Source organism: Notothenia coriiceps, unplaced genomic scaffold, assembly GCF_000735185.1.
Source record: "Notothenia coriiceps isolate Sejong01 unplaced genomic scaffold, NC01 NC01_scaffold00035491, whole genome shotgun sequence".
Classification (NCBI taxonomy): domain Eukaryota; kingdom Metazoa; phylum Chordata; class Actinopteri; order Perciformes; family Nototheniidae; genus Notothenia; species Notothenia coriiceps.
Genome location: NW_011368192.1, coordinates 29,746 through 41,451, shown reverse-complemented (window position 1 = coordinate 41,451; position 11,706 = coordinate 29,746). Strand labels below are relative to the sequence as shown.

The window sequence follows — 11,706 nt, the reverse complement described above, 5'->3', positions numbered from 1 at the left end:
TTAAGTTTCACTTTCGATTGCATGATATGAAAATGTCTACGCAAACGTTATTATTAATAATAAAAAAAAATTAAATTATAAAAAAAATTAATCAATTTTTTTTTTATACATTTTTTTTTTAAATGTTCCATTTTTATTTTGTAATCATGTCGCGACCCCCACTTTGGGAACCCCTGTTTTAAGGGACCATAAGGGTCTGTTGTACTCTTACCTCGGAAAACTCTCCATCTTCTCTGCTATAAAAAACTAGGTAATTGAAATGCTATTCTTTGACGAAAACTAAATATTTTATGCGTGCTAATATCACTAAGGATAAATTCCAAAAGGTTCAGCTTTTTAATTATCTTCAAATGTGTTGGAGCTGATGTATTTCATTAGTGCTGCCAGCAGAGGGCTCAGCAGTCTTTTCTTTCACCCTCTGTCTGTCTATTTGTTCCCATGTGGTCGGACTTTTGTGCTTACAAATATAAAAATAGGAATACACAATGCATACCCACCTCAACCGAAAGTGCAATTGTTCACTTAAGGTCATGTCTTCTTACACACTTAGCAAGTTTGACAGAGCCAGGCTTTCTTTGCTTTAACTTACTCAACAAAGCCTAAAACCTCACTCCAATACCAAATAGCTGTGAGGTGTTACCAGAGCTCAAGTTAGACTGCGATGCCCACATTTGTGTACTTCTGAGGCTTGTTGCTGTCATACCCATAAAAAAAGGCACATACACAGTCCTTTGCAAATCTTTTTTGATTAAATCACAATATACAGTATACGACGGGAGGAAGGAGTTAATGCTCAAGATGGAGTTCAGCCTACTCTATATATACTCTGTATTATGCTTGAACCAGGTTTTCTTTGGGTGTGTTTGACGTGGTCAAACCTTTTAGTAGACTCCCTGTCCTCCATCATGCTGAACATTTCACCGGCTGCAGCTAATTTATAGAACAAGTCAAGTTGGTCTTTCCCTCTGTCCCTTACGTGGTGTCTGCTTTTCTTCTTTTTACATCTTTCATCTCAAACGTAACTGAAAAGTCAGACAGGATGATGACAGGTGTCAGTGGCTTTTTGGTCGGTAAAAATGTAATAAAAGCCCCTTAAACTTCTTAATCAAAAATGTAAATGTGAGGTCCTTTGACTGTCTACTGACGCCTCGCACTAAATTCATATTCCCTTTCTTTACCTTCACAAATGCAGAAGTTATAAGTACAGAACTGCCTTCTGAAAATATAATCTGAATACAGTATACATGCTTCTGTTCTGCACTGCCAACTGTTTAAAGTAAAAGAAATAAGTGCAGTGGTGGAAGCAGTATTCTGATCTTTTAATTAAGCAGTAAGTTACACAGTTGCAGCTGGTAAAGGTTATCTTTAAAAAATATACATACTAATGGATTCGTCTTTGCTGTTGAATCTCACCTACATCTTAATCTAAAGCTACAAAGTATGTGTATGAAAAGTAAAAGGTACAGCAATTGCCCCTGAAATATACTGGAGTAGAAATATAAATTAGAGTACAGGTACCTCAAAATTATACTCATTACAGTACTTCAGAGTTTGTTTAGTCTGTTACATTGAACCACTGAACTATTGTCAGGGGGGTTGGCTTTCATCGAGGTTACCCATGGGGCTTCAGTAGTGTTCAGTCGTGGTTGTCTAGACCCAAAGTCCTGTTAGATTATATTTTGAGTCCTTCTAACTTGCACTGATTTACACCTGGAAGACCAGTTTCGTTATTATTAACAAGTAGTGTGTGGGCAAGTATGTGTAAATGTTTTGATCACAGTTAAAAGTGCTAATAAATCTTTAGAAAAACCATATTCCCAGTAAGCAGCACTCGATTGAAGCAGACTTTGTTTCACTGCTGTTTTAGATTACGTCAAAAAACACTAATGATCGCCTGGTTGTGTCCACACCGGCTGCCAATTCTGCTCCAGAGGTTGGATCATCTGTCAGGCACTTGACAACTTCCTCTAGATTTAACAAAGTGATGCAGGCTACTGAAATATAAACGGTTTTATCATCTCGTTGACCTTTTTTTATTGACTTAAACGAGCTGCTAAGGAACTCTGTAAACTAGAAGGAAATTAGAATATGATTTGCTCTTAACAAAACGCTACGTCAGACTTTTTTTGGCTTGACCTACAGAGGAATATGACTCTCTCTTGGGATTGTTTGCATTATTTCTCACTATTTGCTGGCGGTTTATTTACAGTGTGCATTATACATCATATCTTTCATTTTGCTGAGCTTGCTATATTTGCTGCTACATATCTTTATCCGTCAGGAACAAAGAGTAGACTAGGTGCAGCAAATAAAAGATGGTGTAAAGGATTTTATTTTTCTACTTTGATAACGCTGTCTCTTCTTCCATGCTCATAAAAATTCCTGCAGTCGCTGGAAGGGGGGGGGGACGGGGACGGTATGGGCCTTTGGGCCTGCACAGTTTGCTTTCTGCCTCCCCCCGGTCGGAAAGGAAACTTTCATCACCGGCTGATTTATGAGCCGTTGGGATTCCCCCCTGACATTAGAAAGTCCTTTTTGATTCTCCTCACTCCCTCTATAAAAATAAAGGCTGTTTTTGTGTTATGATACAACTCCAGTGCTTATACTCATACATGGGAGATTTAGGCAATTGTCAAAAGTTCACGTGCCACGAGGGACTACGTCTGGGGCACACATTAGCCCACAATACAAGTTGGTGAATGAAAATTGGTTGATAAACAAGTGTAGCTCAGTGGCTTACACACAACAACTCAAATACAAACACCCTCTACTCCAGATCCGTGGGTCATCGAGGAGCCAGTGGGGTGGAGTCGGGTCAGTGTAGCACGGTGCCTCCTGGCAGGAGACGCTGCTGTTTAAAGCTTCATTAACTCTTATAGGCTTCTCTCACCTCTGAACTGTCCCTTGAAGTTTCTAACTAGAATATGAGCCTGCAGGAGAGTAGACAAGCATGTCATGGTCAGTAGTACTTCTCGAGATTCATCAAGTCAGTATATGATGGTATAAAACAAAGCCAGAGCTCCAACAAACTGTCCATAGAACATCATTCATGTACAGGTATTCTTTATCATCTTTAAAGCCTGAAAATAGCATACATATGAAGTGAGAGGTGGATTAGAGCAGCTGGAGTTTGGTATTCCAGCAGCCAATGTGAAATCATTAAGATATGGGTTAAGAGTTCAGTTATCATTAAAGTCTGCTTTTCACATCAGAGATCTGTTGAAGCAAAACAGGCTCCGTCAAAAAGCTTCAGAGGAAGAGTTGGTGAAGGTCAAGAGGCTTCAAAATGTTCTTTAAAGACTCGTCCAGGGGGAGAAATCTGGATTTTACTGCTATGACTTCACACTGGTTTTATCTTCTGTCATGTAGTGACTATACTCCACAGCATAGTGAGAATACAAATACAGAAACAGTTATTTAAGCAATATCAACATTCCCACTGTTTTATGAAATACTATCTTATTCAAGTTAAGGTTTTTAGTAGAACATGTCTTTTGACATTTCCATAGTATTGACTTAATCTAGAAAGAGCACTGGGTTTTATTATATTATGAATTGTACAGAAACATATAAATAATGAAATAATTCAGTTGAAAACGGTTTACAGCAGGATTCTGTTCTGCAGCATATCAAATAATAATATAGAACAACATACAAAAAAGAAACAAACAGCATCACATAAGAGGGAGGTCGTTTTCACAAGATGCTTTTCTTACACCTGTATGCAGTCATATTTCATTACATGTTTTTTCTATGGTCAATTCAAATATCCTATGTTTCATCGTCTACCTCTTTACAGTGAATGTCTCTTAATAGAAGGATTCATTATTATATTTAATCAAAACATTATTTTTACCCATAGGCACACTGGTTCTGGCAGGCCTACTTCAGCTCCATGAAGTCGATCGGACTGACAACGCTCCAGATCATCAACGACCGCATCTACCCGTATGCTGCCCGGACCTACGAGGAGTGGAACAATCCACCTGTGGTGGTTCGTAACTTAACTTTATGTTGTGCTTTTTGCAAGAATTCCTAATCGTAGGACATCTAGCAAGACAAGTCTTTTTTTCTCTCCTATCCTTTCCATAATTGTCTTTGAGAAGTGAGTGATATTTAACTATATGTACACCCTAAAGACTGTTGTCCTCAGGCATACAGCTTAGTAATCAATACAGTGTGTTTGCTCTGCTGTGCTGCGCCGCTCAGCTGTATTCCTAGAAGTCTTTTTATCGAACACATTTGAAAGAAACCCCTCCACAACGTCGCTGAGACCATGCAGACGCTCACTGTGCCACATACGCTTCCCCTCTCTCCTGTGCCGTGTAAATCGAAGGCAGCGGAGTGACAGTCGGTGCCTTCAGTGTTTCTGAAGCGCCACACATGCTGCGCGTCACACTTTGGTGTGAACCCAGCTCGCTCTGAGGCAGCCAGTTTATGTCAGCAGTTCTGCGCTAGGAGGATGCCTCCGATGTGGTGAAAACTAAGTTCCTTCATGTTTGACTCATGTGTTTGTAAAAAATCTGCTGGATGTGAAGAATGGTGTGTGTTCAGCATCTCTGTGGTTGTGGGAGTTTTTGCTGCAGACAGCTTGGCTGGGCGAGCATCTCTCAGGAGTTGTTAATCAGCCCGGTCTGATCCAGAGTCTCCTCCATCCTCCGCTTGTGGGGTGCAGGCTTGTGCACGAGAACATGCGTGTGGATGCACAATAGTGTCTTTGCATCTGTCAAGTCTCTACAAGTATCCCAGAAGAAGTCAAATGCTAACATTAAAGAAGTTGGGGTAAACAAGCAGCATACATACCATGGGTGTTTACGATGTTTGTCATTTATTTTCTTTGCACTGACATTTAGGCCAAAGGCTTACGTGAGCTGACCGTGCGTGGCTGCCTGTTTTCTCTCCGAGCAGGTAGCTTGTTAATCAGCAGTTACACTTGACATTGCCCACTTATGTCAAAATGTTTTGTCAGGGCGTCCAACCCCCAGTCCAATCCTTCAGTATCACTCAGGTCTTGAGGTTTGTTCAGACCCAGAGGAGGTTAATTGTGTCAGGGTACAGACCTTCAGCCGTTCCTGCCTGAGATGGGAGATGAAGTGTTTTCTCGATGGATTCAGTGAATGGACGGTGAGAAGAACTTCCACAGAGCACCAAATAAATCAGGCAGACATTTTTCCGCCTCTCCTCCTGTAGTCTTTAGGCCGGTAATTGAAAGCACATTTCCCAGGATTGCTGGTGCCTTTGGAGGGAGCGGGGGTGCAGGATAAGGGACAAGCTGCTTTTTGTTTAGCAGTTGTAGGTAGTGTGCATACTTGCTCAAGAATTGAGGCATCTCAGAGTCTTTAAAAAAGGTTATTGGCACTGGGCTATGAAAAGCCTTATTCTATCAATGTCTTGTTTGAAGATCAAATAACAGTCTGCAAATATTTGGACAGTTTTGTTTTGACTCTGTTCTCCTTCACATTAGATTTTAAATTCAGTAATGGCTATGAAGTGTTGACTTTCAACTTTATTTTGAGGGTGTTTACACTCAATGTTCTCTAATATGTACTAGACATATTATCCCCCAGGGGTAACAAGTCATACTTTGTTCTCCCACTACTGTAAGTACTTAAAATAACCCTTTACATTGAAAGTCAGCTGTTTTAAACTCTAATGATTTAGAACAAGTCTTAATACTAATTACTAATACTGTATCTGGTGTTGTAACTTTATTGATTGCTTCTTTCAGCCATACATTTAAATGATTACATTTCTCTGCATCTGTAGACATCAGTAATACTTGTTTTATCATGTAACAACAACATATCTATATGTTTTAATTGGGAATGTTTCTACAGATAGGAAAAACATACAAATGATTTGAATATTGGTTGTTCTTCATTTTCATTTTAAATCCATGTAACCCTCACATTAATGAAGAACCTATTAGGCAGTTACAATAGCCAGATACAATTCTTCTTTTTCTTTTATGAAAATGTAACGTTTTTAACACATCACCCCTTGAGATCTGTTGGTGATATAAGGAGCTGCGGCTTTCTTTTCATCTAATGTATCCAGTTTGACAAATGACTTAAGTGGTCTCTAACCTCTTTAATACTGTTTAAATGCTTCTGTGCTGCCTAGATGTGTTACTTTAATTATTTCCCCCTCTGCTTGTTTGACAATGTGAGAATGACCACAAGGAAGTTTCCACTTTCCAGTAAAGTGATTTTTATTATTGGTGGAGGAGTGACTGATGTTGTGTTATAGCAGTGGCTGTATTTCGGCTGACAGACTCTTGTTGGTGCCGTAGAAGGAGCCACAGAATCACTGTGTGGCCACCTGGGCCCAGAAGAGACTCACACTTTATAGAAGTACTTCAAGAAACCCACAGATGTACTGTCTAAGATAAGCTCCACTGTCTGTGCCCTCTTCAGACTGGGTGTCACTGTAACCAGGGTGGAACATTTTCTGTGCCTTTGATGAATGTTATCAAGAGTGAACCATGGTGCTCCTTCATTTGGTGCAAGAGCCGCCCGCACATGGTTGTAAATCAAATAAAAATAAATTGTCTTTTTTATTTAAATATATAAAAACAACCTTTGTATACCACTCACACAAGTAGTTGTTTTCCCACAAAGCACTTGTTGTCCCTCATTTGGTGTGACTGTTATCCAAATTACTGTAATGTTTAAAGTATTAAGAACACAACATGTTCCCGTTGCTTCGTTCATTTGACAGTGTCACTTGATCTGAGCTGGAGTCAGTGCGGCTTCCAGGGTTTACAAGCTGTTTAAAAGGGGAGCAATGAAAGAAAAGCCAAGTTCCACGTTGGTGATAGACGGCCACCTCTTGCTGTTCTCATTTCCCCCCCTTCCTCCTCTCTATCCCACGCAATTTTACTCGTCAACGGCTCGTCAAAATATCTCACAAGAGCAGTTGACAAGGCAGTGGAGCCAACCTGTGTTGTTTGCAAACTCCTTCCGACTGTTCCTTGTACCTCTGTACTGCTATTTTTTCAGTTTGGTTGACTTGGCAATGTGACTGAACCCTTTGGCATCCTGGGCTCTGCCTCTGTGAGGTGCTAAGAGACGTTATTGGATGACTCTTGCTTCAGAATAAAAAACATAACCTGGAAATGACTGCAGGTGACCTCACCTTCCAGTAAAGCCCCATTATAGAGCATTAGATTATGGAAAACATGACAGACAGGGTTCACACTCAAGACATGAGCTCTTCATGGAAATAACAACATTTGAATAAAAAACATGTTTGTGGCCCTAACGGCGTGTTGTTCTTTGTTTCCTGTCTTGTGTAGAAGTGGTCCAGCGTGAACAGCCCTCTGTTCTTGCCACTTATCCCCCCGAGGGCCCCTGGCTTCACAGCGGTGGTGCTGACCTACGATCGTGTGGAGAGTCTATTCCGTGTCATCACAGAAATCTCCAAGGTGCCCAGCTTGGCTAAACTGCTGGTTGTGTGGAATAACCAGAACAAGAGTCCTCCTGAGGGTGAGTGCGACCAACGCTCATCAAAAACCCCAAAAGTTCATTAAGCTTTCCAAAAGATGTAGTGTGTATACACTTTTTATTTATGTCTTTCATTAATGTTCACCTTGAGGTATAATCCATCATAGAAGTTTCATAGCAGGCTCTTATTAGTTGTTATTTATTGCACCTTGCGCTGTAATTATTTGCCTTTTTTAATAAGGCTATTAAGTATAAAACAGTTAATCCTGCTTTCGTTTACTGACTGCGTAGCTCAGACTGCTCTGGACCAGGAATTAAACCTGCTGCTGTAGAGTTGGATAATGTAATGAAGTAATGAGGTGACTTTGAAGAGCTCCCTGGTGGCTGTGAGTTGCCTTTTCATTAGAGGCATCAGCGGCGCCTGGCTGGAGCTTTGCGACCCGATGGAATTAACGAGGGGCCATTGATGGGTCAGACTATAAACATGTACGAATGCTCATAACTATAACTTTTCAGTGCTAGAAGACCATTATAAGACATTATGAGTATGTTTAAAATTAATTCACAGGGCTGACATTTTGAAATTCCGATAATAGCCTATAAATCCTTCACTTGGTCTGTCTCTTTCCAACTTAAAGAAGGGATCACAGTAATGGTGACAGAGGGAAAGAACAAACGGAGTGTTTAACATAGCACTTTTCCTGACAATAGCTTCTGACAGGAGACCTCAGACGTGGTTATGAGAACCTGGAGCTCTTGTCATAGTCTGCCAGGCCCCAGTTAGCCCATTAATGAGGGGACACATTCTCTGTGATCCGTCTGGGCCGTAGTCCGTGCCATGGACGCTGCCCAAGATCTTTGAAACGCTCCCCTGAAAGAACTCTTTTTTTTTTTTTTTTTTAAATCTGCCTCATGAGGAATTGTAGTGTGGTTGGATTTGCACGTGCTTGAGGTTAGCGTAGCGATACGAGTCAGTGAGTGAAGTAAAATTCCCAGATCACTTTTTTCCACTGGCAGGATTTCAAATATCTCTGTCAGTGGTTAATGACATCACAATTCCTCACCCATCTCCAGACACTGACAGCAGTAGTTTTAAAAATGTTGTTCAGCTCTTAAAAACGTATTTAAGTGTCATATACTGTTTATATAAATGTTTAATATATATATATATATGGTTGCAACTATTATTTTTAATAAACAAATACATTTGACATGTATTCACGAATGTATTGATTGAAGTGTTTTATGTTTTTCTCTGTCTTATCTCCATCTGTATATTACACAGTGAGTACCGTTGTTCTTATTGTATTGTTTTCCTCCTGGCAGAGTCTCTTTGGCCAAAAATCGGCGTTCCTCTCAAAGTTGTGCGAACCAAAGAAAACAAGCTGAGTAATCGCTTCTTCCCCTACGACGAGATCGAGACAGAAGCCGTGCTGGCGATTGATGATGACATCATCATGCTGACATCTGATGAACTGCAGTTTGGCTATGAGGTGAGAAAAATAACCCCCTTTTTAAAAAAAACCTTGACCACACTTTCCCATCTTTTCTCCAAAACATATTGCAAGGAACCATTTAAAGCTGAGCCCAGAGTTTAAAGTCATTCAGGGAGATTACAGTCTGGTTCTCCAATGGTTTGGGATTGGACTGCCTGCTGGATGTGTTTGATGTGTGAAGAATGATGACAGGTCGAGAGCTGATGCTTTCCATGCCCACATACCTGCCGGGCCCCACTTAGTGCAGCACACTCACCTGAATCCATTTAGAAGCCATTTAATAAAATTGTGCTCAGTTTAAGGATAATTACAGAGAATTACAGGCAGCATAGAGGAGCTGTCTGTCTGCCCAGATAATCCAACTGGCAGCCTGAGACGTTCAGCCAATCAAAAAGCCACTTCAATCCAAAAGGGAAGTGTTCATTTGACCACCATATGGGATTTATTTTGTTCACATATCATTTTAAACTGCATTTTTGTTTCTTAAACTCTCTTTAGAACTTACTCATTCATGTTGTGTTTGACAATCTGTTTCCTGTCCATCTCCAGGTGTGGAGGGAGTTCCCAGACAGGCTGGTGGGTTACCCAGGCCGGCTGCACCTATGGGACCATGAAATGGGGAAGTGGAAGTACGAGTCGGAGTGGACCAACGAGGTCTCCATGGTGCTAACTGGAGCTGCCTTCTACCACAAGGTGACCTGGACATGAAGAAGTGTTAGCTGCTTGAGCTCTGCCTCTTCACACACACATTTCCCTTGAAGCTTCTCATGGAGCCATTTAGATTAGTAATGATGCACACAACGCACGTTTTGAAAAGGAAATGTTCAATTGTATGTGTAAATCGAATTGTAAATTAAGTTTACTGAAAGGATTTGAGAATATCCTGTGGACTTCTGTTTTGGGTATGTGTAGGATTTTAGAAAAGAAGATTACAATGATGGAAGAGCAGCATGTCATAGGTAGGGCAAGGTTATCTCATTTCTACTTTAAAGCTCAAATGCTCACTTAAGTTCAAAGCAGATTCTAGTGCATGGGTTCCTCCTACAAACTCTTGGGTCACCGTGTCAAACAGTGTCTGCATTATTGTAAATAATGAGTCTGCTGTATATCTTTATGACACCTAGTAATAGTGAATCTGTTTCCATTCCAGTATTTCAACTATTTGTACACATACAAGATGCCGGGAGACATCAAGAACTGGGTGGATGCTCACATGAACTGTGAGGACATTGCCATGAACTTCCTGGTTGCTAACATCACGGGCAAAGCCCCCATCAAGGTACGTTCCTGCCCGGGCCCGGGTGCTTTCAGGGGGGCTGAAGCCTGACAGAGCGCACCAGCATCTCTGGGTTTGATCAGCTCTCACCCTCTGACTTCCCCGCCTCTCCCCCTCCCCATCACACTCACTGTGCCCAGGTGCAGGGGCCCGAGCTAAAGCCCAGCCTTAACCTCCCTTATCTGGGTGTCACTCACTGGCACTCCCCCTCTGAGTATGTTTTTCTAAGCTCACCGGGGCTCACGCACACCCTGCCATCAAATCACAAGCTGCTCACTTTCCTTCGCCCGCACCCACGCTCCATCCTCCCACCATATCTCCATCAGATTCCACCCAGCCTCTCCTACCAACCCATTCTGTCTTCCTGTCTCGATGTCTTTTCCCTTTCTTCTACACACACATCCATTAACAGGTCCAGAGCGTTTGGTGCAGGCATGTGTCGGGGGTGTAGATGTGATGGAGGTCAGACAGACAGAGGAAAGCCATACATCACATCTCTCTCCAACTCCACTGATGAGAGTTCAGTTGTTGTGCTTAACAACAGTTCTTGAAGGATGTTACAGACTTTGTTAATACGTGTCTGGGCTGCTCATTTTTGACAAACCGTTTTAGTTAATTATTGATGTGACTTTGTTCTGCTTCTGTTTAGGTGACCCCCAGGAAGAAGTTCAAGTGCCCCGAGTGTACTGCCATTGATGGACTGTCCCTGGATCAGACGCACATGGTGGAGAGGTATGGCACTTTGTTTGGAAGTCATTGTTGATTAAATAAGATCAGTAAAATCTTTGTTTATTGATCGCGTTTTAACCGTCCAATATGTGCATGAGCGTTTCATTGTTTCTTTCTAAATATTTAAAATCACATTTAATTCGTATTAAAATGTATTATGCATCTTTCTTTAACTTGCATTTTGGTCATGTGACAGAACCGTGGCACTGCCATGTCTCTTTGTAGCAGGAAACACAACAACCTGAATTATGTTTTTCTGCTCCTTTAAAATGATATTAATAATAATAATAATAATCGCAGAATTGAACAGGACGAAACGGCTTCATTATTGAACTTTTCTCCAATTATTAATAAGCACATGCAATTATTTATTTGAAGTCAAACACATTTTGTACATAGGCAAGTTCTGTGAGCTGTGCTTAAATAAACACCTAAGATAAATGAGAAGATTTAAACAAATATATATATAGATCTACAGGACTGTCTCAGAAAATTAGAATATTGTGATAAAGTTCTTTATTTTCTGTAATGCAATTAAAAAAACAAAAATGTCATACATTCTGGATTCATTACAAATCAACTGAAATATTGCAAGCCTTTTATTATTTTAATATTGCTGATTATGGCATACAGCTTAAGAAAACTAAAATATCCTATCTCTAAATATTAGAATATCATGAAAAAGTATACTAGTAGGGTGTTCAACGAATCACTTGAATCGTCTAATTAACTCGAAACACCTGCAAGGGTTTCCTGAGCC

At 40.7% G+C, this 11,706-nt stretch overlaps 1 protein-coding gene across 1 annotated transcript in view; it reads left to right on the top strand.

Annotated features, from left to right (window-relative positions):
* ext2 (exostosin glycosyltransferase 2) overlaps window positions 1-11,706 on the top strand; it is an 18,298-nt gene that overhangs the window by 5,032 nt on the left and 1,560 nt on the right. The window contains exons 9-14 of the mRNA XM_010791573.1: window positions 3,863-3,994; window positions 7,298-7,487; window positions 8,772-8,938; window positions 9,491-9,634; window positions 10,092-10,220; window positions 10,867-10,949. Coding sequence (XP_010789875.1) covers window positions 3,863-3,994; window positions 7,298-7,487; window positions 8,772-8,938; window positions 9,491-9,634; window positions 10,092-10,220; window positions 10,867-10,949 — 845 coding nt within the window. The remainder of the gene's footprint in view (window positions 1-3,862; window positions 3,995-7,297; window positions 7,488-8,771; window positions 8,939-9,490; window positions 9,635-10,091; window positions 10,221-10,866; window positions 10,950-11,706) is intronic.